At 36.1% G+C, this 25403-nt stretch overlaps 1 protein-coding gene across 2 annotated transcripts in view; it reads left to right on the forward strand.

The window, feature by feature from the left end:
* The first annotated feature begins 6238 nt into the window (after window positions 1–6238).
* TNIP3 (TNFAIP3 interacting protein 3) overlaps window positions 6239–25403 on the forward strand; it is a 103979-nt gene continuing 84814 nt past the window's right edge. The window contains exons 1-2 of one of the 2 annotated variants that reach the window (XM_045055920.1): window positions 6239–6376; window positions 17416–17501. In XM_045055920.1, coding sequence (XP_044911855.1) covers window positions 6374–6376; window positions 17416–17501 — 89 coding nt within the window. In that variant the 5' untranslated portion in view covers window positions 6239–6373. The remainder of the gene's footprint in view (window positions 6377–17415; window positions 17502–25403) is intronic. The other variant, XM_023252839.2, reaches the window with a different exon arrangement.

Below are 25403 nucleotides of genomic sequence, written 5' to 3' on the forward strand. Positions count from 1 at the left end.
CAAACTTTGATGTTCATTAATGAGATTCCCTCTCATCCCTGGAGATCTTATTAAAATGCAGATTTTGGTTCAGTAAGCCTGGGGTGGGGTCTGAGATTCTTCTTTTCTAACAAGTTTCCTGCTGATCCAAAGACTTCCCTTTAAGTAGCCAGGAGATAATGTTTGTAAGGCATCTGATATATAATAGATGATCAGAAATTATTTCTGGTCATTATTCCCAGTCATTATCATAAAATTCATATATGTGAATTGCTTCCGTTTATAGTTAATTATCATGCAACACAACAATGATGATATAAGTTATTAAATTTTATCCAAACTAATTTTTATCATGAATTTGGCTTAATTTCAACAATGGGCTCTGTCCATATATGTTTGTTCTTTATATTACATGGATTTTTTTTATTCACAATTTTAAAAACCAGAGAGAACGACCATGAAAACCTCTTGAATTTATGACATTATTTTTTATGTTTCCCTCCATTTTAGTAGATAGTGGAGACTATAATTTACTGAACTATAAGAAGTGTTCTTAGCTTCACCAAATCAGAAATATTATTGCCAATAGCAATACTTGTTAGTTTCAATCAGGAACAAAGTATTATACCTAATAATGATACCAATTATTATGTGTATAGAAAAAAAAGAAAAAGGAGGAATATGCAGCACATTACCTGAAAATGGTGTTATCTTAGGAAATCACAGCCTACTATAAGAAATTATTTCTCCATGTTTTCTCTTTCCATGTGGTATAATTTCATACTTTTAAACTTTGCATAATTCTCATGTTTGACATTTATAATTTAAACAGTTAAAGGAAATTAATTATTTCTTTTAGTCCTTGGATATGGTGGACTTTCTGAAATCCTAACATTTTGTAATATAGAGGAAATTTTCTTAAGAGTGAAGTACTTCCCCTTACTGTCAAACATTTTTACAGAACAGTGAAGAACATGATGACATTAGTTTTTTTCCTAAGGCCTACTTACTTCTTGGCAGTAAATTAGGCATTTAAATATATAAGTGTTTAGTTGTGCTGAGAGTCCAACTCTTTTAGGTCTTCGATGTTTTGGTTTAAGAGCTGAATGAGTTCATATGATTCCATGAGTAGAATTGACTCAAAATAGACACACGATAGACAATATGGAGGTTGTGTTTTTGATACCTTTTTCTCAACTATGCAGGGGACCTTAAAAACCATAAAAGCAATCAAAATGGTAATGTGCTATTTTTTATTTGGGGTGATACCAAATTATAGAATCTTCGAACTGGGATGGGATTTTAGGCATCATGTATCTAAATCTCATTTTTAGGTAAAGGAATAGAAGCCTCCAGGGGTTAAATGAATCTGATTTGTAGTAAGGTTGTTAGAATGAATGCCACTGGAGAATAATGAATTGGTTTAAGTTAAATTTCTATGGGGGCGCCTATGTGGCTCAGTCATTTAAGCCTCCGACTTCAGCTCAGGTCATGATTTCACAGTTAGTGGGTTTGAGTCCCACACTGGGCTCTGTGCTGACAACTCAGAGCTTGGAGCCTACTTTGGATTGTGTCTCCCTCTCTCTCTGCCCCTCTGCCTCTCATGCTCTGTTTCTCTCTCTCTCTCAAAAATAAATAAACATTAAAAAAAATTTGTAATTAAATTTCAATGGACAGATCTCAGCATTTTTTTCATTGATGTATAAAAGGACCTCCAATATAAGCTTTAAAATTCTTTTGTGAGTTTCAATGTGCTGGAGGTAAAGTTTTACATTTGTTATGTAATCTCCTGAGTCCTTTGGGATAAAACAATGAGGACCCCTCCCAAAGTTCAGCACAGTAAATGACTTTTCCTTAAAATAACCATAAAGCAAATCATTTTAGTAACTGTTTTTACAGTTTTAAAGTTCCTGTCTATTCCCAAATGCACAAACTCCACCATGCCGTAGATGTAGAGTTAAGATCTGAAGATCACATGAATACAATTGGCTGTAAAGAAGGGTCACAGGAGGTGGAAATCACAGCTTAAGATCAAAAGTTATTTCTTCATTTTAGATTTTCAATTGAAAACAAGAAACTTCTATACGAAAAATGTCCCTTGAAATAAGATGTATAGGGTTTCCAATACCCAAGCTCAGTTTTCCCACAGATGGGGAATGTGTCAATTATTCAATGTTAATCTTATAGAATTTAGTCCAGAATGCCTGACTTCTAAGTTAATGCTCTTTGGGTGGTAATTCCTTAAGATAGAAATGATCAAAAGCAAATTTAATATTGAAAACAGGTATGGTTCCTGGATTTGGATGAAAACATATATTCATGTGTATTGAAAACAGGAAGGAATACAGTTGTGGTGAGGGTACAGGTCAAAGAGGTTGAGTGTCAGCGTTCTCCTGGGGCGGCTCTACTTGTCAACACCTGGGGTTGTCTTGTAAAGATCACCACATCTTTGGGCCTGGTGTACAGTGATAACTGGACTTTGGTCCCAAGCAGCTGCATTTCTGATTTATCTACATCCGTGATTCTCATCCAGCCTTTCATCCTCTTTAGAAAGGAGATTTATGCCTCTCTTCCCTCCCAATCGTCTGCTTGATATATCCACTTTTTGGCAGAATTCTTCAGAATAAACTTGGTTCTGCTCCTTAGGAAAAAGCAGAATGATGATCATTTAATGGTTTAAATCATATGTTGTTTAGCCCTTCGTTATCCATAACTAGAGTTTTAAAAAAAGCATTCATGCACATACACCCACCCACACACACACACATGCACATACACATGGTAATGAGGGAGAACTCAGCAAAAATGTATAGAGTTACTCAATTCCTTAAAACAATAGTTTTATTGGGGGTGTCTGGGTGGCTCAGTTGTTGAAGTGTCCAACTCTTGATTTCAGCTCAGGTCATGATCTCACAGTTTCTGGGTTCAAGCTCCGCACTGTGCTGCCATCACAGAGCTTGCTTGGGTTTCTCTCTCTCTCTCTCTCTCTCTCTCTCTGCCTCACTCCTGCTTGCACTCTCTCTCTCTCTCAAAATAAATAAATAAACATTTTTAAAAAATAGTTCTATTGGGTAAAAAAAGGTGGAGAAAAAAGTAAAATTTAATCATTATATCATAAGTATAACTGTTCCCAGAGTTTTATGAATGGGTATTCAGTTTTGCAAAATGGCGACAAATTGTCTGTTCTCTATGTCAATTTTCATCCAGATGAGATTTCATCAAATAGCAAAGTCAGTTATACTCCTGGTTCTTATGAGAATTTGAATCCAAGAGAAAAAATTACCATCTTTTTTATGAAGTAGAAAGCTCAAATTAAGCACTAAGTTTTATTACCAATAAAGTAGGATAGGAGACAGTAGAGCACAAGCCATATTAGCCTTCTAGTTTGATATCCACCCAGCTGAGGCTCCTGGCACAACCATCTCTGTCCTTTAAGTAATATTACAGGTGATGTTCTTAAGTTATAATAAAAATACACTCTCTGCTCTGACGCTCTCATGGAAACAATAAGGACCAAAGTTTGGCAAGGGACCACGGCCTCCCTGTTGAAGGGCTCTAGAGGGCCATCAAATGTCCCTAATCCGCAGAAATTCTCACCAAACAGGCAGAATCTAGTTTGAACAACTCCCAAAGAAACTATAATGGGACAAACATTGCCAGGTTGACTTTACCATATTTCTTAGAAAACCTTAAGGTGGTGAAACCTTTGAAAGTATTTGAGGAATTTACATTCCTCAGCTGTGGTATCCACATTATTGTCTTCATTCAAACTCCATTCTTACCCATGATCTGGAATCTAGGATGTTGGGAAGCTGAGTTGGTGGCAGAGAGGAAGAGCGGCTGGCTTGGAATGGTGCCAGAAACCAAGCACTTGGAAGCACTTGGCTGGTCTTCCCAGGGACACCTGCGGTTGACCCAGGAGGTAGAGCTGAGGTCCGGGGAACCTTCTTACTGGGTGATACAGTCAGCTCATCCTTAGAGGCAGGTTGGATTTGCCTTTCCCAAGCCTAAACCCTCAAAACCTCCTTTCCTTAGAAAGTAATCTAGATTCAAGATTCCAAGTAATCTTGATATTACTTCCAGATAAAGGAAGAATCACTGAGTGTGACTTTCTTTTTCCAAACTCAACTCTCAATGGTCTTGTCTTACTTCACCAGTCTCATGTTTTCCTTCTTTCCCCTTTTCCCCCAGACACCTGTACCCTTAAGCCATGTGAAATTAATTTTGGATCAATCACTTTAGACACCAGTCTTCAAGTTTTATTAAAATGTTTTTCAATTCATTTCCTTGTTTTTCCCTAAAGGTAAATCACTAAGCAAAACACTCTTTTGTGAACAGTAAAAATTATTTGGTCAGCAAATAGCAAATTTTTCTTCCAGTTGATGTTAAGTGGCTTAGAGGCACGCTAGACGCAATGCAGTGCTTTATGACTAATAATGCCTTTATTTCATGGTGGTGTTCTATACCGTCCAGCTTCAGTTTTACAGTTCCAGTGGTGAGAGGTGGAGATAACAAGATCTGTCTTTGTGTTTTATGGACTCTCTCTTCTCCAGGATTTCATGAGATAAATGAAAACGGTGTCTTATTTCATTTTCCATTGACTAGCATCATCATCCCCACTGTGCATCCCATAATTTTCAGTAGAATAACCTTCCTGCAAAACCTTCAGTAGGCTCTGAAACACATTTCTATGCTTTCTTCACACCCTTTAATTTATGTGGTTGCCAGATGAAAAGGTGCATGGTTTGAAACAAGATTGGACACACTTTGAGAACACTTTAGAGTTATAATAACAGAAATTACATTGTGCATTTGTATAGAACTGTTATTTTAAAGGAAATTTCAGAAAAGGAAGATATTAATTAGATTCTAAAGATTCCAGTCTGTAAGAATGACCTAATCACCCTATTGCTGTTTGCTGATAAATGTCTCCTTGCTCTTTGGGTATCACACTAAAATGACATATTCTTGTGAAACATTAAGTAATTATTTTTCTCACATGGAAAGAAACTGACAAGGTAAGTGTCATTTTGTGTTATTTAATAATATTTTTTAAAAAACAGGTTCAAAAGACTTTAGGAGACATTGCAACAATGGTATTTTTATACCAAATGTTTAATAACTCATATTAAGGACAGATTGTTTACTTCCTAGTTTTAAGTTCAAAAATTTTTTTTTTAGGTTGAGTGTACATGCAAGCTACCTTGCATTATGGACTATTTTTTCTTTTGAAAAATTTCTGAAAGTGCAGAAGGAACTAAAGAAAAATACAATGCACATTCATGACTTCACCACCCAGTATTGATATTTATAACATTCTGTCGTAAAAAGTATAATGTTGAAGTTTCCTTTGTGATTCATTGATTTTGCAAAGTATTTTTGTAGAAGTGGAATTATAGAAGTGGGGTCCTCGTTAACCTACATTGTCAAATCTGTTTTCCTGAGGTGCAGTGCCTTGTGATGAGACCTGGAGCCAGTCAAACAGGCAAACTCTGATACACCCTGTCTGTTTACTTAACCTCACTGTGACTACCTGAAGAATGAATACTTCAACATAAACAAATGGTGTAATAACCACTGGTGATTACTATTGGGGACCTCATCAGCAATGATTTCATTCCTGAACTGATAGAAATGTCTTTATTGTTTGGAGAGATTTGCCACTGCTGATAGTTATATAGGCTATTTTCTCATATGATGAGAAAAATATACACAATTCCTATTCTATTGTGCAGTGAAGCAATATAGACTATATAGACTATAAATACAATTTCCCTTCTAAGTAGGAAAACATTCAGCAACTTTTTTTTTAAAGGTAGTGGGCTTATTTCTAAATTACTTTGAAGGATGAGTATTTAAATGTTAACCTGGGTGCTAGCTCTCTGAGGGAAAGAAATAGGAAGATGAAACAGAGGAACATTCCTAGAAATGAGTGTGTGACCTATGTGGTCCTTACAGTAAATTATACTAATTCTACATTTATGTTTATGTGTTGTGATCCTATTAAGCTGATATAATTTTTCCATTAAGTGGGCAGGTTGATTTCCTGTAGTCCCCCCAGTTGCTTGAAGAGGTACATTGTTTTCTTGTGTTTCCATTACAACATAGAGACTAAGAGGGAATCCTCTGTGGTATTTTCACATAGGTTGTGGATCTTTTATCTGGTGGCTGTATTTGTATCTGAGAGGTGAATATTAATAGCCTCTTGGCAGCAGTGACTCTTAAAAAAGGGGTTTCCCTCTGTATGGGTGGATTAACCTTTCAAAATATATGTTTCTACTTAAACCACTTAGTTACTGTTTGATTCAAAGAGTCAGAAAGACAGCCTCTTCACGTCTCTATTAGACCTTGTAGTACGTTTACCTAGGACTGAGCGGAACTTTCAGTATTGAACATGGTGAGTAACATAATGCTGTGTGCCTTTACTTTCATTTCGCTTGCTTATCAGAGTTTGCTGTAAGTTAATTTCTTTTTTAAATGCCTAAAGCTTTCATATTAAAATGCCTTGTGTGAGTGATTATAAGCTTGGTAATATTAGCAGTTAAGATATGGCTTCATGTATTCCAGGTGGGAAATGGAACTTATAAAATGTAGTAATGTGTGATGTTCTCCTTTAAAATTATGCAGCTCTTACCAGTTAGCCCCTTTGTCCACAACAGATAAACAAACTTTGAAATGACACACTTAACTGTATGGATGTCATCCGAGTTACTTTATTCTTTCTAACAGTTTTGTAAGTAGCAACAAAATTTAAGTACTCACGTGAATAATTTTACTATGCTTTGCCCCTTTGGTGTATTATGGGTATTAATCCTGACTAAGCAATAATCAGTGCGAGGATTCCCACAGCGTGTACCACTGTAGCAGGTGTCTTTCATCCTGTTCTTCACGGTGTCACCTAATCATGTTGATGGGAAACATAAAAAAGATCTTAAAAAGTATATTTCTAAACATAAAGTCACTGGACTGCTTTATTCAAATAGTCAAATTTTCCAAAGGAAATTGAAACATAAACTTCCTTGGGCATAATTTAGGTGTAAGCAAGCAAACTGACATCCAAGGAAAGTTCCTGTTAAACGCCAGAGGTGGACAAAGGGAGACTAAATGCCTGAGAGTCTAGGGACAATGTTTCATTAATCTAGCAACACTAGATTTCTGTCTTGGCCACAAAATTTCTTGCTGTGAAATGCAGAGGGACATCATTCTTAGGAATCTCTTCTTAGGTCATGCTCTGTTGCGAAAACTCCAAAAGCCTTCTTTTAAATGACAGCATCCACAAACCTGTCCTTGTTAGCATAAGGCTTACATAAGACCTTAACATTATGCGTGACAAGCAAGTATTTGTAGAACAGGTCAGTGTTAGCTCACTATTTTCAGATATGCTCTCCTCAATTTTTTGAGGAAATTTCTTTAAAAATAGGAATTGTAATATATTTTTAAAGTCCAGAAAAGAAGAGGAAACGTATCTTCTCATTGTCTCCTTTCCTTTTCACTTCTGTCTCTGTCTCCCTCTCAGCTTGTTTCTATTGTCTCTCCACTAAGTCTACATTCCATTACTATATTATTGGCTTCCAGGACAACTTTTCCAGTGAAATTTGTGGCCCCTGGACCATTTCCCAATTTTAATGAGGTAAATGACACATGAAGGAGGAAGACATAATAAATGCCATGGGAAATTGAATGTTAAATTCAATTCCTCCTGCTAAAAGAACCTGAAGCACATAGGTGCCAGAGGGACCTGTGGAATAACATAGGACAGTCAGGCATTCTACATGCCTATCAGTTGAGGTCCCTGGCTCTTGACCATCGGGACTCCTGGGTGGGGAGAGATTAGGCCTCTTTATCCAGCCAGTGGGGGTCAGGGCGGGGAGGAGAGCCAAGGTGCTTACTAAGTTTTTCGTCAGCTGGATACTTCCTGCTGAGGATAAAACTTCAATTTAAAAAGTGCTCTTCAATGCTTTATTTTTTTAGCGCTTTAACTATCATTTTCTAAACTTTGCATCCTCATTAAGATTAGATAATGAGGATCCTTCAGAGGAAAACCTGTGAGTCACAGTTTTTCTCCCATCTGGTTGGAGTTGTGACAGTTTGAACCTTTCAAATATTGTTTTCATGAAGGATGAAGGACTTAGAATAAAAGAAACTTAATTTACACACATATGTCCTCAAGTCTTTAAGAAAGAGGCAAAAATTAAAAATGTATTTCTACTTAAATTGCACAGAGCATGAGTAAAAAATTAATTTTATTTGAAAACACTGCCAAGATTAAATATCCCCACCGTTTTAAAATTAAAACAACATATGGGTGAAAATTATTCTAGCGGCCTCAAAGCAGTTTCAACAAATGGGTCCTCTGATTGATCTAAGAATGTAAAAAACCTTGGATGGCAGAGAAATAGTCACAGTGGGGCAGTTAGTACACAGTTAATAGATTATTATGGTAAGTAATCAAAGTTAATTAGTTTATGCTTTTGTATAAATTCTGCAAGAGGAAATATATTAAGCAGCATAATTCATAAAATACATTTAAAGGTAAATTATCCCTTTAACAGTCTTAAATTACATCTTACTTTACAAATATGGTGAAATGTTTCCTTTTGGTGTGAATAAATATTGATAAAGAGAATAAGTTATGTTCTGGTGACTCTGAAACAGATTGTACACTTACAAGTTACATCAGCATATTCTCTAATAGATGGCCATATTCACTTTTTCTCTTTCAACTTTAGAGAATACATTATCATTTTTCACAAACTCTTTACCAGGAGAAGGTGTTCAAAAGTCTTCTGGGAAGATAACTTACATTTTTTGAATTACAAAAGGAAAAACAGCCAAGGATACTAAATTAAGCAAAAAAAATTATCCAGCCCAACCCAAAGGAAAATGTGCTTTCCTTTTGAATTTTTCTTGAAGAGACAAACATAAAATGTTGGGATAGCATCAAAAGAATCAAGTTTGAGTTATAATTGAAAAAAAATGAGTAGAAAGATTTTCAACTTTAAAGTGTTAATGTAGACAGATTTTATCCTACTTAGATATGTGTCAAAAAATAAGATGAATTTCTAATTAGAGATTGTTCTGTTGCTTGTTTAAAAACAAGAAGAAAATATCAAAAAATATAACTGTAAACATTAACATTAAGACTAAGGTAATTCGTCTGAGAGGATCTTAAGTGTCACATGTAAAAACCAAAGCTTGGATTCTGTGGCTAGAATCCAGGGTTCAGTAGTCAAGCCTCATCTCAATGTTTCATTACTAACAGAAAGCATTTATCATAATTCCAGGGCTGAGTTCAGTCATCATTAATTAATTTTTATTATACTTAAAGTCTTTCATTTATTTCTATTTTACTCATACTGAGATAGCATAGTTCTTTACATAACATTTACTAAACTGGAGATAATCACCTGCTAAAATTCCAAGGTGATCTTTTATGTAGTCAGGGGTATTTAGAGTTATGGCAATTGCTTGATTTTAAATATATTTTTGAATTTATTTTTATTGAAATCATATGCATATATAGTTTATAACTCATACAGGCCTCCAAGCAGGCTCAGTGAGGTCAGTACATGGAGCCCGAGGAGGGGCTCAAACTCATGAAACCGTGAGATCGTGATCTGAGCCAAAATCAAGAGTTGAACGCTTAATAGACCAAGCCACCCAGGTGCCCCTATATTTTATTTTTTTAATTGAAGTATAATTAATGTCTTATACTAGATTCAAACATACAATATAATGATTCAACATTTCTATACATTGCTCCGTGATCTCCACTATAAGCGCACTCTTAATTCCCTTTATCTCACAATTGCTTGCTTTTAATAATAATAACAATAACAATAATAATAATAATATTTTGCAAGTATAGTCTCCGATATGGCTTATATTGCTAAAAATTTGGTGCAGGTCAGAACACATTCACCTGAAGCCAATTCCCATAAAACAAATAACACATCCATAATCTCCCATTTTATGGTTATCAGCAAAAGCATCAATTTTCGCAAACAATAACATATGTAATAACATTCATGTTCCATAAAAATTACTTTCTCTATAGGCTTTCCAGTGAGTTGTAGATATTAAACAAGAATTAAATTCCACCATATTTATTTGGGACTTACTGAATAGTCACTCTGATAGTTACTCTAGTACTAAATAGGCACTCTAATAGTACTGAACAGATGACTCTAGGCAGATGTCCTTGTAGTGCAGGTGAATTGGAAACACTTTCAAATCCAATCACTTGTTTAATATTTATGTTCTTCCCTTTGAAGACAGGAAGTATTATCCTTCACAAATGAGGATATTAGGGCTCAGAGAGTTTAAATAATTTGCCGCAAGTCACAAGTCTTACTAACTGTAAGAGATAGATTGGAACACACATCTTTTGACTTTTAATCCGATCCTCTTTACAATACACGTGTTTAAAAGGGTGAATTTATCACTTAGGGGACCTCAGTGAAGTTTTTCAGTAGAAATCTACAGTCCAAGAATAGTTCCTAAAACTAAGCAGGAAAAAGACCCAGAGTAAGCATATACTTATCTTGCTGCAGAATGAGGAACTATTATTTGGATAAAAAAATCCTCTCTATAGGGTAATAATTGGGTATTGGTTATATTTTGGTGAATCATTAAGACACGTGCTTCATGAGTGATATTGCAATGTATATAATCCTAGGATGACCAGTTCCAGAACACCTAAGTACTAGAAGGGCTCTTAGCCACTCTAGTCACAATCTCTTCTCATTTCAGAAATGGTGATGAACACCTTATCCAGGAACAAGCATGTTTAGTGACAACCCTGGTGACAGAATCTTGGTCTCCTGATTCTGGAACCAACTGGTTCAGAAACTTTTCCAGTTTCAGTGTCCAGATGTTAAGTTTTTCATATATAAGTAGTGCAGGTGGCCTGATATGACTGAGCAATAGAGAATCTGTGATGGCAAAGAATTTTACTTTAATGCTATAAAACAAAAAGACTTCTTAGAAGGAAATAGATGATAAAAGTCCCCTGATTTGACACCTTTCTCAGAAACATGAAATGGAAAGAAAAAAAAAAAAAAAACAGCAGTTCTTTTGGGTATTTCTTTCTTTTGGTTTAGCCAAACGATGTGTAGCCAAAAATCTTTCTTATTCTTAATTTCCCTTGAGCCATTACTGTAAATGAGAGTGGTATGTAATTTTCCTCTCTTCCAATTTCTTCCACGCTGCAATCTGTATGAAAAATGTTAAACTTCCATGTACAACTAACTGCTGACATAATTAATATTCTTCAATTCATTCACTGAATGTTGGTGGAACATTTAGCATATTACAGGCACTGGATTAGGTACTACAGATTCAGTTTTGAACAAGAAAGGTGTAAAATCACAAAATTTACAGTCTAGTGGAGAAGAATGGCCTTAAGCAAATAATTGCTCACACACCAAACTAGGGAAATTACAATTGTGATAAATGCTGCGAAAGGAAGGTGTATAGAGTTGTAAGCGTATATGTTAAAGGAATTTGTATAATATGGGAAGTCAAGAAAGATTTACTTTAAAGAGAAGAACAATCTAAGAAGGAACAGTTGCTTCAAAGATTATAGCAGATGGGAGCTTGGCACCTTCAAGAAACTGACAAAATTATCTTATGGGTGATAGAGAAGATGTTGGAAGGTGATGCTGGGGGGGAAGAGAACGGTTATCATAATGACTGGGGGTCAGTGATGTTAAGCATTTTGCAAGACCAGAACTGTTCCCACACAACAAAGAACCATCACTTTCTATATCCAGTATGTAACCCATTTAAGACATGCAGAGCCCTTTAGCTATGACAAGGACTTTGGTCAGTGTAATGGAAAATCATGATGGTGTGTTTATTGTGGGGGTGGAGAAAGGGGAGATGATAAGGTCAGATGCATATGTTGAAAAACAAACAAACAAAGAAAAGAAAACAAAAACTATGCCTACAATGTGGACAGCAGATAGAGGGGAGCTGAGGGAAGAGGCAGACCAGTTAAAATGATACTCTAGTGGTCCAAGTAAGAAGGAATGCTTTTACCAGTGGTTTATAGGTTTAAACCTATAAAATTCTTGAAGTTATTTCTTATCAGCCAATATAATAAAACATTAAGCATAAGGAAAACTTCCTTTGGCCCTTTAGCTCCAAAATTTATTCTCGAGCTTTGTATAAGTCACTTAATTCTACTTTAAGGAAAGCCAAACACAGAGGCAATAGCACTCCTCCCTTTAGCATTAATCTAGTAGTGATCTTCGTCACCATCCCATGCTGACAGTAGATATTTGGCAGTGATAGTCATGGTCATAGAATTTTAGAATTCAAGGAATATTAGATCTCACCCAATCAGGCCTTGATTCTACAGAAGACAACTGAGACCTAGAGAAAATGATTATGCTTAAGATTTCACATCTAGGTAATTTAGGAATTGGGACGAGAAAAAAAAAAAGTAAAAAAAAAAAATCTCATTTGGTGCTTCCCCCTGCCCCATATTTCTTTCTTAGTAATAATAACAAGGAACTTGAAAGTGTTACACATTACTATCTGCATATTGGCATCCAATAAGCTCATACTTTAGAAGTTACAAAAGGTAATGAAAAAACACTCAATAATTGATGAAAGAAAATGGAACATTTTTAAAGAGAATTGTGTTTTGTTTATTTTACTTTTTCTTTAAAAAAATGAATTTTAAAGCCTTTAGATAGGACATTCATTTACTTATTCTTCACAGGTCCTACCACCAAGTGTCACCAATTTATGTTAGCTTCCTGACTCTGCACGATTTTCCCACTCCTGACTGAAAGTATTGCTCTTTTTCTTACCTCCGCTTAACCAGCTCAGCATGTCTTAACCATGCTGTCCATTCTCTGTGTAAAACCTACAGCCTGGAACTCAAGGCTGCTGAAAGCTATTCACTTATTTCTGCCTCGAAAGTTGAGTGGTATGTTATACCAAGAGCCAGCCTTCTTTGTTCCCCTAAGTATTTATGACAGTCTTACTTTCTTCCAACTACATACTATAAGTAAAATGTATATAAGCCAATGACACAAGAGTACAAAAAAAGATACAATAAACGCTGTTCCTAAGCAAGCTAACTGAAACATCCAGTAAAGGTGAGTTGCCAAATTTAAATTGGATGTGGGTGAGAGAAACATAAAAGTTTAGACATATATCATAAAAATCTAAAAGCATTGTTTTCACATAGCTTTGTAAACATCTTGAAAATCTAATTCCCTTGTAAAGAAACTAAAACTAGAATTCACAGATTTGTTGTGGGCCAGAAAGTCAATGTGGAATACTATCAGTAGACTCCTACTTGGAAATGAGAGGTTGGCAATTGAAGTGCACCTGGGTATTTTAAGTTACACTAAATTAATATGGTGTCAATACATTAATCTTCATGAGTCCCAGCTTTAACTAGTTTTTTGGTCAACTGACTACCTGTAGATCTCTTATGTGATTGATAAGAAAGCTTTTTTATGTATTAGACACCAAAATTTCATTTCTAAAAAAAAAATCAATATTATTTCTTTTATATGGAAGTATAAGTATGTATGGAAGCATATTTTCATATAAAATATTTATTATTTATCATATATGTAGGTATAAGAATAGTAATTTTCATGATGGTTTAGTACTTGCCTAGAACACTTCATCCTAAACGTATTGACTCTGGTTAACACTTGATTTTGAATTTAGTATGGGTGGATACTGGAATGAAACAGAGTTTCTAGTTAAGAATTATGAGTTCTAAATTCTATACTCCAGAGGAAAGAGCACATTATATAGATAAAAATTCCTTGTCAGTTTAAATTTTTTTTCTGTCTTAAGTAAAGCTTTCATGCTTTTGATTACACATGTATTTTCATACATTCCAATGCTATAGCACAGGCTTGACCAGTACAAAAACTTCTACAATGGTAGAAGAATTCTTTGGCAATTTTTAAGGTGACATTTTCAAGGTCTGTGAAACCTATTTTTGCAGAGTTGACTATTACTGGTATTAGTCACATTCTAGTCCTTGAATTTGACTTTAGAAATCCAAGTGTATTAAAAGCTGTCACCACAAATGGCGAAAATCTCATAAAATTTGGTTTACTTCCAAAAGTAAGTTTATCCTCTAAAGTTGGGTTATTTTGGAACTGTGGATTGTGTAAACTTCTGCTTAAACAATCAAACAACTTATAATCTTCACTGATTTGCTGAAATCCATCCAAAAATCCAGGACACCTTTTGGTTATGTTAAACAGAGAGCAACAGATGCTTTTTGAGCAGGTGAAAAAAAAGAAAAAACTCCTTATAAAGAGGAGTAAGAGAGGGGGAAAGGAAGAGGCAGAGGAAAGTAAACAAATGAGGGAAACAAAGAAATGTATTTGCCGTTAGCTTAGAGGATGCTATCAGCCAGTTATTTTCTATGGTCTTTAACTGCAAATCTTTTGGTTAAGATTTAAACCCTAACTCTTAAGGTTAAGAGGGTTGAGGTACCCTATCTTTCCTTTATCTTTCTACTGTTTGGTTTTCAGATACAATTTGGTGTAATGAGAGTCCACCATGTTCTATGTCTAACTTGGTTGTCCCATTTAGAATGTGTTTCAAATACTTAAAATGTTTAGCAAATAGTAAAAAATATATGAAAATAGGAAATACATACATAAATAGTAAAAATATTTGAATTACACATTTTATTTATTTTTTTTTAATTTGTAAAAATTCTTTTTCATGTTTATTTATTTTTGAGAGAGAGAGAGTGTGAGTGAAGGAAGGACAGAGAAAGAGGGGGACAGAGGATCCAAAGCAGGCTTCATGCTGAGAGCAGAGATCACGATGCAAGACTCTAACTCAGGAAATATGAGATCATGATGTGAGCCCAAGTCAGACGCTTAACGAGCTGAGCCACCCAGGTGCCCCTAAATTACACATTTTATAAGAAATCAATGAACAACAATCAAAGGTAACTGCAGTGTGCTGCTGGACTTGGCACTTCTGACTGCCGTGTCTTCTGGTTTGTTGTAATGGCTTTGTTCTGGCCCCTTTCCATGTCTCCACACTGGGCAATAAAAATTCAGGAAATCCATTCCCTCCCTTTTAGATCAGTTTTGTGCTTCTGCTCAGTGAAAAACCATAGAAGAGAGAACTTCAGTAGAACTCCTTATCTTACAGTTTCATGGCACCCTGACTTGTAATTAGTGGAGATGAAGTTCAGAGGCACACAAATATTTGCTAAGTCTTATGAGACTTCAGAAATGGTTCATTTTCTCTATGATTAAAACAAATGAGGTGCTGGAGTTAAGAAAGGCACTGTGTCCTTGGGGTTGGCTTGATTTTATTTACTTCCACTTGAAAGAGAAGTCCTTTAATTGCTATCTTTTTCTGATTGTCTTCTCTGTCTGTTCCATTGGAAAAGTATCTCTGTCTGTGGAAACAGATAAACTATTGGAAGTTATAATATGGTTGGGCTATTAGCTTTCTTGATTATCATTACTTGATATTTTGACTTCCTAAACAGAATAATTACAAGTGTAAAATCTCAGCAGATGAAAAGTTTCTTTAGAAAGGAAATACAATGTTCGGTAAACTAATACCTTTGCAATAATACCAGTCTTGTGTGTTTGCACTGCCTCAGAGGTATTATCTGTGAATCTTAAACTAAAAAAAAATCCAAATCTGGAAATTTACCCCTCCATATGCTATTTTGGGGGTTGTTTACTACCAGAGTTAGTTCAGTTAATACAGTATCCTTGCCTGAGAAATATATTTTTATTGGGTTTTATTCATAATGTGAAATTTTTGTATGTTACTTTCAAAATATTTTAGTATTAAAATGAGATCTCTCTTTATTTCAAACTTGAAATTTAATCTGTATAATGTTCATTTATAACCACAGTAGAAAATCATAGACTATGAGTTCAAACGGCTTGACATCTAATCCTAGATTAGCCATTAATTAACCAAATCATTTGTCCTCTTCAGGTTTGTAAAGTGATGGCATCATAATTCTCAGAGTATTCTCTAAGGTCTCAAATTCTAGGACTCTCTGATACTCCAAGACTTCCTGTATCATTTCCAGTCTTCTGTGACATTAGTACTTTTTAAAAAGTAATTTTAAAAATAACGAAAGCATTGAAGACACTTTAAACAACTTTTTTTGCAAATTTATTTTAATTAATTAATTTAATTTAAAAAAATTCCAGAAATTACAGTACAGGAACTTTCTGCAAGTCACTCTTTGTCAAGTAGCACCTCCTCTGTCTGCCTGTTCGATGCATTTGCAGAATTGTGTAATATTTCCAGAGTGCCATATAAAACAACTGGGCACTCTTGCAATATTGCATAGTTAAGAGATAGCTGGACTAGTTGGTGGTCCAATTCCTACAACAGTCCTGAAAGGCATTTGCTTTCATCTAGCAACTGGCTACCATGGTGGTAACAGATGACTTTTAAACAGCTGTCACAAGCTGAAAACAAAACAAAATAAAAAAGCCACCCTCCCACGCTATGAACAGACAGCTTGCCAATAGCTAAAACAAATCCTTCTAAGATCGTTTTAACAAACAAACTTTTTTTTTTTTTTTTTGGTTATTGTTATAATTAAATAGACACTCATAAAACTCAGACAAGCTGGCTTCGTGTTTCCCACAGACCTGAACCGCCTGAATTTTCTAATGGGATCACAGCAATTAGTGGTTTCCAGATGCATTTAAAATGTGTCAAGTGCCTGCAGGGATTGGCTTTTAAAGCATACACAGTCTTCAAATGCTTCACTCTCAAGAATCTACTATAAGCCCCATGAGGTACTATGACGTCTATGTAATGTTAGACTGGAGTTTGGTGCTTAAGTTGCAATTAATAAGAAAAAAAAGGGGGGGGGATTCTGTGTCTTATATACAGTTTTCTTTTTACCTCCTTCTTCTCTTTTAATGGCCACATTACCAGTTCCCTTGTTATCTGAAAATCAGACATAACCATCAGCTCTCCTTGGAGAAAAAGCTGGAATGAATGGTGTTGGGAGAAGAAAGTTCTTGGTGTCCATGGGTCATGAGGCACTCCTGGAAAACTCATTCCTGGGCTGTGGCTAATTGAACTACAAACATGTCAGTCTAACAATGTTAATAGTTTATGGCACCTATGTTGAAATGTCCAGCCTTCTTTTACCTGCTCCTGGACAATCTCTCCCTGTCACAAGACTCTTCTTTAACTGAAAGACTGAGTCTTTAATGTTTATACCCAGCGTTTTACCTTTGCTTGAAACTAAGCAGAAGGCAAGTTTGTGGTCTGTTTTCTCATAATTGGCAGTGCTGAAAACAAGGCATGAGAATAAAAACATTTTTGATGAAAAATGCATTTAACGGGTGGTTTTTCTCCTCCAGTCACTGACATGGTTATCTTCCCTTGAGACACATCCAAGCCTCATGTCCTTCATATTTTTTTTCCTTTTAGATTCCATGTGGACAACGCATAAACAAAAACGAGAAACACGAAGAGAGACTGGTAATGTTCACCAATCAGCAAGAGGATTCTGAAAGGTAACCATGACATTTTATTTAGACGGTGTGTGCCTCTCCTAGTAATGTTCTAACTGGAGCACTTCTGCTGTCAGAGATGATGAGTCTATTATTAGTAGACGAGAACCTATCTGGATCAAACCATATAGAGTAGATAAGAAAAAGAGGATGGAGAACAATGTGGACGTTTTGAACACATTTTCTTTCATTGCTATCTCATGGGCAAGAATTATGGTAGTTTATGGAGGTTTTGCTTCTTCTTCTTTTTTTTTTTTTTTTTTTTTTAAGTATTTGGTAAATTTCCCTTGGCAAGTTTGGACCTTAAGATAATTTCTCTTGAATAGCAGAAATGTTCTCCTTGAAAACAACTCTATTTTATTCATAAGGTGAAGAGGTAGCTGTATCTTCACTCCTCAGTTATAAAATCCTTAGCTCATGGATAGGGTGAGAAATTTACTAAATCCTTTAGCAAAAAATCCCGTTGTCAGTCACTTTCCACATTCAATCAACCCCTTATGGCTTGTCTCAAGCCTCATCCTATTCGTTGACCTGTATAGTTATTTCTTCGACTTTTTATTTGGCACCTTTTGTGTGCAAGATATTTGCTAGCTACATGCAAAAGATGAATCAGGTACAGACTCTATCCTCTAGCTGTTTGCTGTTCGCAGGTAAAAAGCCAGGCACATACCTCAGGATAATATATATTCAGTGTTTGCCTCATAAGTGAGGCACAGATATATTGCTCTAAACAATCAGAGGAAGGTGAGAATCCTCTTTGCAGACGTAAAGAGAAGCGTGAAGAAGGAGTTGTTTGGCCTAACTTCTGGCAAAAATAAGATGGGAGAAAAGATGCAAAAGAGAAAAAATGGTGTTCCAGGTTGAAGGCGTAAATGTCCTCATAGGAAAGTTGAGGACTTTTGAAGGGACCAAGGGAGCAGTTAATTGCGGCTTCCACATCTGGCATGTAATACAAAACACATCCTGAGTGAGACACCAAATAGCCAAGAACTTATTCTGTAGGCTGAGGTTTCTCTGTCTAGAAAGACAAAACTTCTTTCAGGTAAAAGTTTATTTGAAGAAATAAGTCAGTGTTTCTCAAACTGGGGTTCTCATAAGCCCCTCGGTCTGAGGCATATGTCCAGGGCTCCGGATCTGTGAAAACCTATTCATGAAAAGGGGTTCATATGTACTTCCAATATGAGGATCATGACCACACACAAGGGCAGCCACTACAAATTTTGAACAGGGGACTGACAACAGGCGAATCTGCCTACAGTGTTTAAAACTGGCAAGGGGGAAGAGTAGGAACTTGAACAAATATAGAAATGATGATTTCTCTTATCCCTCTCAATCAGTATCTATAACAAGCATTTTATCCTATAATTGTATAAATTTAGCATTTTATTTTGTACTACTCTTTATTATTCTACAACGGTGCTGGGCGTGTAAGTCTCGTGTCCTTGTAACATTTTATCCACTTGAAGACAAAGAACATGCCATACAACAGCATAACCTGCTTTAACAGTAGGTCTACAAACAAGCATTGATCCATTTCATACAGTTTTACAACATGTAAATAAAATATAAATTTATATCACAGGAGTACTCTGGGGATTAACTGATTATATTGACAACCTCTAAGATACTACAGATATTATAGAAGCATAGAATACAATCTATGATGCTGAATGATTTCTAGGAAAGATGATACCCATTCTCCGTTGGTAGAAAGGCCCATATTTGCCAACTTTTACAGTTTAAGAGAATGAAGAAAAGCAAAGAAAGGACAGAAAAAAGGAGGGAAGGAGGAAGTAGAGGAAGGAAAGAAGACAGATCCATTGTTTCTGTGTTTTGAAGATATGTATATCTTTAGCTTTGTCTTCAGTATATCCACTCTATAAAGAGGTAGGGACTAACCTTTTCTTCAGGCAGAGAATCGTATGAACTCAGTTCCCTCTTCAGTCTTATTCTGTTGCTTCCTCCTTCAGTGCACATTAATGCTGAGATTCTATTTACCGATGATGAAAATTACACAGAATTTAGAAGTTAACATATTTTTTTTTTCTACGGTAAGAAAAAAAATTGTATTTCTGAGAGAAAGAGAGAGAGTAAGTAATTTTAAATGCTCAAGAGATGGTTTTTTAAGTTAACATTTTGAGGTGGCTATGACTCAGGGTCCAGAAGAAGGGTGACTGGATGAGGCGGACATTGTAGTCTGTTTTTGTCTCAGGCAAGTTGAAAAAGAAAGGTAAAAAAGGAGATGAGAGGCAAGAGGGCAACAACAGAATAGTGAGTGCTGAGTCATCTTTTCTTCTTGCTTTTCTGCATGGACTCCTTTCTAATTGAACCATTATAAGTTCTGCAGGGATATAACTTTCCATCTTTTGAAGCACTACATATTGATATTATGGACGTCATACCAAGCTTCTTTTTTAAAGCGAAAGTAAAAAGTGGAGGAAACAACTCTGATCCCAGTGGGAGATTATCAAAGTAAATACAATATTTTATAGTTTTTACATTACCCTTTAACAGGATGTCAAAGCAAATTGTTTTAAAAGCAATCCCACTCAACATATTATGATCCTGGATTGGTCTTTGTTTTAAAGTACTTTTATACTGCCAACTCCTCATCTTTATTGTTTTTTAATTTTTTTAATGTTTTTATTTACTTTTGAGAGAGAGACAAAGACAGAGCACGAGTCGGAGAGGGACAGAGAGAGAGGGAGACACAGAATCCGAAGCAGGCTTCAGGCTCTGAGCTGTCAGCACAGAGCCTGCAGCAGGGCTTGAACTCACGAACTGGGATATCATGACCTGAGCCGAAGTCGGACGCCCAGGCACCCCCGGCTAGCTCCCCATCTTAATTGTTCTTTCTTTTTTTAATTTTTTTAACTTTTATTTATTTTTGAGAGACAGAGAAAGACAGTCTGAGCGGAGGAGGGAAAGAAAGAGAGAAACACAGAACTCGAAGCAGGCTCCAGTCTCTGTGCTGTCAGCTCAGAGCCTGACATGGGGTTTGAATCCACAAACCACAAAATCATGACCTGAGCTGAAGTTGGATGCTTAACCGACTGAGCTACCCAGGGGCCCTCATCTTAATTTTTCTAAGGTAGATGTTTCCTTGTCTTCACATTTTATTTTATGAATTATATTTTTCAATGAATTGTGTGTTCAGAAAATTATAGCCTAGCAAGGAAAACTACTGTGATTCATTATAGCCTCAAATAGAGGTAATCTCAGAAAAATAAAGTGAATGGTAAATTCTCATGAAGTGTCTTTTACGTGGCCTTAAACTTATTCATGTTAGCACTCATTCAACCTATGTACTAAACACGATTGAATACAATCTCAGTTATTCGTTGCTTTCTGGGAACAATGTACTGGTTTCAGATGCACTTAAGGAGCTCCTGTGTCTTTCCACATATTCAAAGTGCTCAAATTTCTTTATTCAAAGCACTGGTGTACTTTAAGAAAATTAACCAATAGGGATGCCTGGCTGACTCAGTTGGTTGAGCTCTGACTCTTGATTTCGGCTTAAGTCGTGATCTCACAGTCGTGAGCTTAAGTCCTGTGTCGGGCTCCCTTGCTGGGTGTGGAGCCTGCTTAGGATTCTCTCTCTCCCTCTCTCTCTGCCCTTCCCCCCGTCCTTCTCGAAGGAAGGAAGGAAGGAAGGAAGGAAGGAAGGAAGGAAGGAAGGAAGGAGGGAGGGAGGGAGGGAAGGGACAGAAAAAGAAGCGATAGTTGCTGGGATTTTTGTTTTTTGTTTTGTTTTGGTTTTGTTTTTTTCCATATGAATACTACACTCCCCTCCAGATGCAGTACTTGGCAGTCAAACAGCTGCTGGCTATTAAGTGTCCCTTAAAGCTCCATTTTTTGCTCATAAAGGGAAGAGAAGTGTAGGGACTTTTATGGGGTGACAGGCAGATGTTTTTGTTGGAGCAAGACTATGTATGTGGTGAGCAAAAGCTAAAGTGATCTCTTTTATGATATCATCAGCATTTTTACAATTCCTTTGGCCTCTTTGTTTTTAACTGCCTTCTTACCTGACCTTAAATTAAAGTATTTTGGAAAGGTAGAATAAAGGGCCATTTATACAGTTGCTGTCCACAGACAAGTCAATGGGACCATCTACTTTCTCAGACAAACAGAGATTATTCTCTGTCCATTCATATTGTTTCATGGGGTAGAAGAGAAATTGATCTTGAAGTGCTGAGTAAGTATTTTTAATGACTCACAGAACATCACACATCATCATTTTTTCTCATAAATTTTACTAATTCTTAGTCATGCTTTAAGCAGTTTCAGTATTAAAGTTCACAAAACAAATTTGTCAGTTTTTCATGAGTTATAGATATTCAAACTAATAAAAAACCAAAGTCATACTGGGTTTCTGGACAATAGTCTAAGTCTTTTCTCTTTCTGAGAAAAGAAAGTGCTATCTCAACTATGTGTTTATGTGTAACACATTAAGTAAAATTAATGTTTATTGGATGGATAAATTCACAGAGATTTAAGCAAGGGACTTTTGGAAAACTCTGTAGCATATCTTCTGTTCTGCCTGTTTTTAATACCTCATACCTCCATAAATTCTTTGTTTGATTCCATGCAACAATCATTTGTAAAATCCCTACTATGTGCTAGGAAGTGCTGGGGAGATGTTGTTGGAAGGAATACCAAATTAGAATCCTCCAAAGAATCTACTTATCAGTTCTCTGGGAAGGACAAGTTCTGCCTCTCAGCATGAAATCTGTGTATCTGGAAACTGAATCTGCCAGCTTTTATCTTAATAGAAATGTCTTTGATATTAACTGTGGAGAGACAGAGCTTGCTTAGAGGTCTATACCAGATCCTGGGCAGGTCACAGACAACACACAGCCAGCTGAATGAGTTATGTATAAGTTTTTCCGTTTGGCAACTCTTTCTGTTTGGCAGCTCTCAGAGTTGCCGTTTTGTGCTGAAGGCTTCAGAATTTAAGCTAAAGGCATCTCCTCCAACGTGGTAATTAAATACACAGATCTTCTAAGCCAGTATAGTCAGTTTTCATGGCTCAAACTTGACACAGTTCAAAGCCCAATAACAGGATGGAAGGTACCGCATTAGCAAAATTCTGATTTTCAGCGCAGTTGGAAATAACAAATTCACAATTCCTTTCGTGCTGTTCAGACAGGAAGTTGTGTGAATACACTACGTGATACAATAATGAAGAAAAAAATGAAGGGACTCGAGTTTAGAAAGTTCAGCTTGGTTTCGGCTTAGATCTTTCTCTTTTATTCCTTAATATAAATTGAAAATTTAAATTTAATACCCTCAGTAAACTGGGTTCTTTTCATCTCTGGTAGGCTTCTGCTTCGAAAACTAGCTACGTCTGTTCAAACATGGGTTTACTTTAGAGAGTAGATATGTTATGCTCAGAATTTGTTTGCTATCAATTTTTACTCCCCACTCTTAGACATTTATATCATTTGCTAATTTGTATTTTGATATAATACTCTGCCTACCACTTTGTATTCTGAATATACTGCTCTGTTAGGATTGTAATTACTTACATCACACATCACCTCACTTTCCAAGGCAACTGGACTAGAGATTTATTTTTCCGTTTCATGTCTAGAAAATATTCTTAAGCCAGGGACATCTGCTTTCCGAGCACAACTGCTTCCATTGTTTTAACCATGTAAGATCCCTCATTCTCTTTATATTACCCGAGTGGTGTTTTCAATCATTGTGGAAGATACCAGCACATTAGAAAACAAAATAAAACTTATTTTAAGATTGAAACCATTTGGCTTACTTGCCTTTTAAAAAATGTTTTCATTTTGCTCTATACCTTACCACACTTTATTTTAGAACACAAGCAAGAAAAGAAATATAAATATTAGCAGCAAAACTTAAGTTTCACACCCTATGCTGTCATTATTAATACTTGAATGTGACATTGTTGGGGTGCTTTTATTCATAATTGTACTTACACTTGTTTACTATTTTACACAGCTCAGAACATCTTTACACATTCATGTCTACATTTAGAGTAGGTTACAATCTACACGGAAAAGTATATGATTCTTATTTATTTCCAACTGCTTCCAAGTCTTATCTGCTGAATAGTTAGTTGCTTCTAATAGGAAAAGAGCTGATCACAGTGAGTAGCGTGCATGGTAAGTGCCCTGAAAATGTTTGTTGAGTAAGGGGACACCTGGGGATTAATTTAGCCTGTAAGGTGGCTCTATTTTTATGCCAAGGGGAACCATTTTCTGGTCATTACAAAATAACCTGCCACCATGCCATCTTCTTATCCTCCTTGTCTTTTTCTTTCTATTTGAAAGTAGTTTTTATTTTCTAATTATAATATTAAAACATGAGCTATAAGTCAGTTCTTTCCATGTGTGGCCACTCTAACAGTTGCTTTATTTATGCAAAAGGCTTTACATGTTTAAAATACAGACAAAAAAGAAAGAAAAGAAAACTCAGGTTTAAACCCACTCTCCCAAATAACTACTGAATATTTCAGATCTCTCTCTTCCTTTCCATTTTTTTTTTTTCTTTAAAAATAGGTCCATTGTTGGGGAAACGGAGTGGCTCAGTCAGTTAAGCATTCAACTTTGGTTCAGGTCATGATCTCAAGAGTTCTTGAGTTCCGGCCCGCGTCAGGCTCTGTGCTGACAGCTCAGGGCCTGGAGCCTGCTCTAGATTCTGTGTCTCCCTCTCTCTCTGCCCCACTCCCCCTCAAAAAAATAAATAAACATTAAAAAAAAATTTTTAAGTAAGACCATAGCAAAAGATTGTCTTTGAAACTTTTTTTTTAATATTTATTTATTATTGAGAGGCAGAGAAAGACAGAGCATTAGCATGGGAGGAGCAGAGAGAGGGGGAGACACAGAATCTGAAGCAGGCTCCAGGCTCTGAGCTGTCAGCAAAGAGCCCAATGTGGGGCTCGAACCCACAAACTGCGAGATCATGACCTGAGCCGCAGTTGGATGCTTAACCAACTGAGCCACCCAGGCGCACCCCCCCCTTTATTATTTTTTTTAATGTTATATTATAAATATTTTCCCAGGTAAATATTTCTCAGTAGTATCCAGTTATATAACTATTTCAGCGTTTATTTAACTGGTTGCATGTTTGAGTTGAATTCAATCTTTGTCTATTACAAACGATGCTACAACGAGCCCACTTGTATTTAAACTTTTGTGCACATTCACTTTTGTTTTCTTTGGATAAATTCCTAAAAGGGGAGTGTTGAATAAAAGTTTGGAAAACCTCAAGACTTTTTATATGTACTCACAATGCTCTCAAGCAAAATAACACCAGTTTACCTTCCCTGCAGGGATACAGAGAGTAATTTTTCTGCATTATTAGTATTGCTCCACATATTATTTAGTGTTGAACCAAGTACTACTTCAGTCTGGTCAAAAGTTCTCTCCTAAGAATGTTCTCCCTCACTTGAGTTAAAAGTTGCTCTGCTGCTTTAGTTGGTTGACTTTCGAGAAGTCCTCCTCAGTAAATGAGACACCCTACCTCTGATATTTTCTCTACAGTCAATCCCTTCAGATGCTGTTTTTTCTAACACCCTCCCTTCTTGAACTCCTTGTTCAGCTCTCCAATCTGGACTGTTACTCTTTGGCCTATAGTGCACCTTTACTTCCTAGAATTTTCTGTACCACCTCAGAACTTCTGATCATTGGGTCTTTTCTGGCTGTTCAGTTTTTCTAGCGAGGACTTTTCCAAATGTGTAGTCTTGAGACATATGGCTGGTTATAGGTATTGTGAGCAAAAACGTGGGAAGAGATCTTCTATTACAGTTTTCTATGTAGATTTTCATGCAACCCCTCTCCCTCACCCCTCTCTGTCCTCCACTGAGCCTCTGTCCCTGAGCCCAGAGGCTTTTGGTTTTATCTTCCCAAAAGAATCAGTCTCTGGCTACGC

The sequence above is a fragment of the Felis catus genome, chromosome B1, assembly GCF_018350175.1.
Source record: "Felis catus isolate Fca126 chromosome B1, F.catus_Fca126_mat1.0, whole genome shotgun sequence".
Taxonomy (NCBI): domain Eukaryota; kingdom Metazoa; phylum Chordata; class Mammalia; order Carnivora; family Felidae; genus Felis; species Felis catus.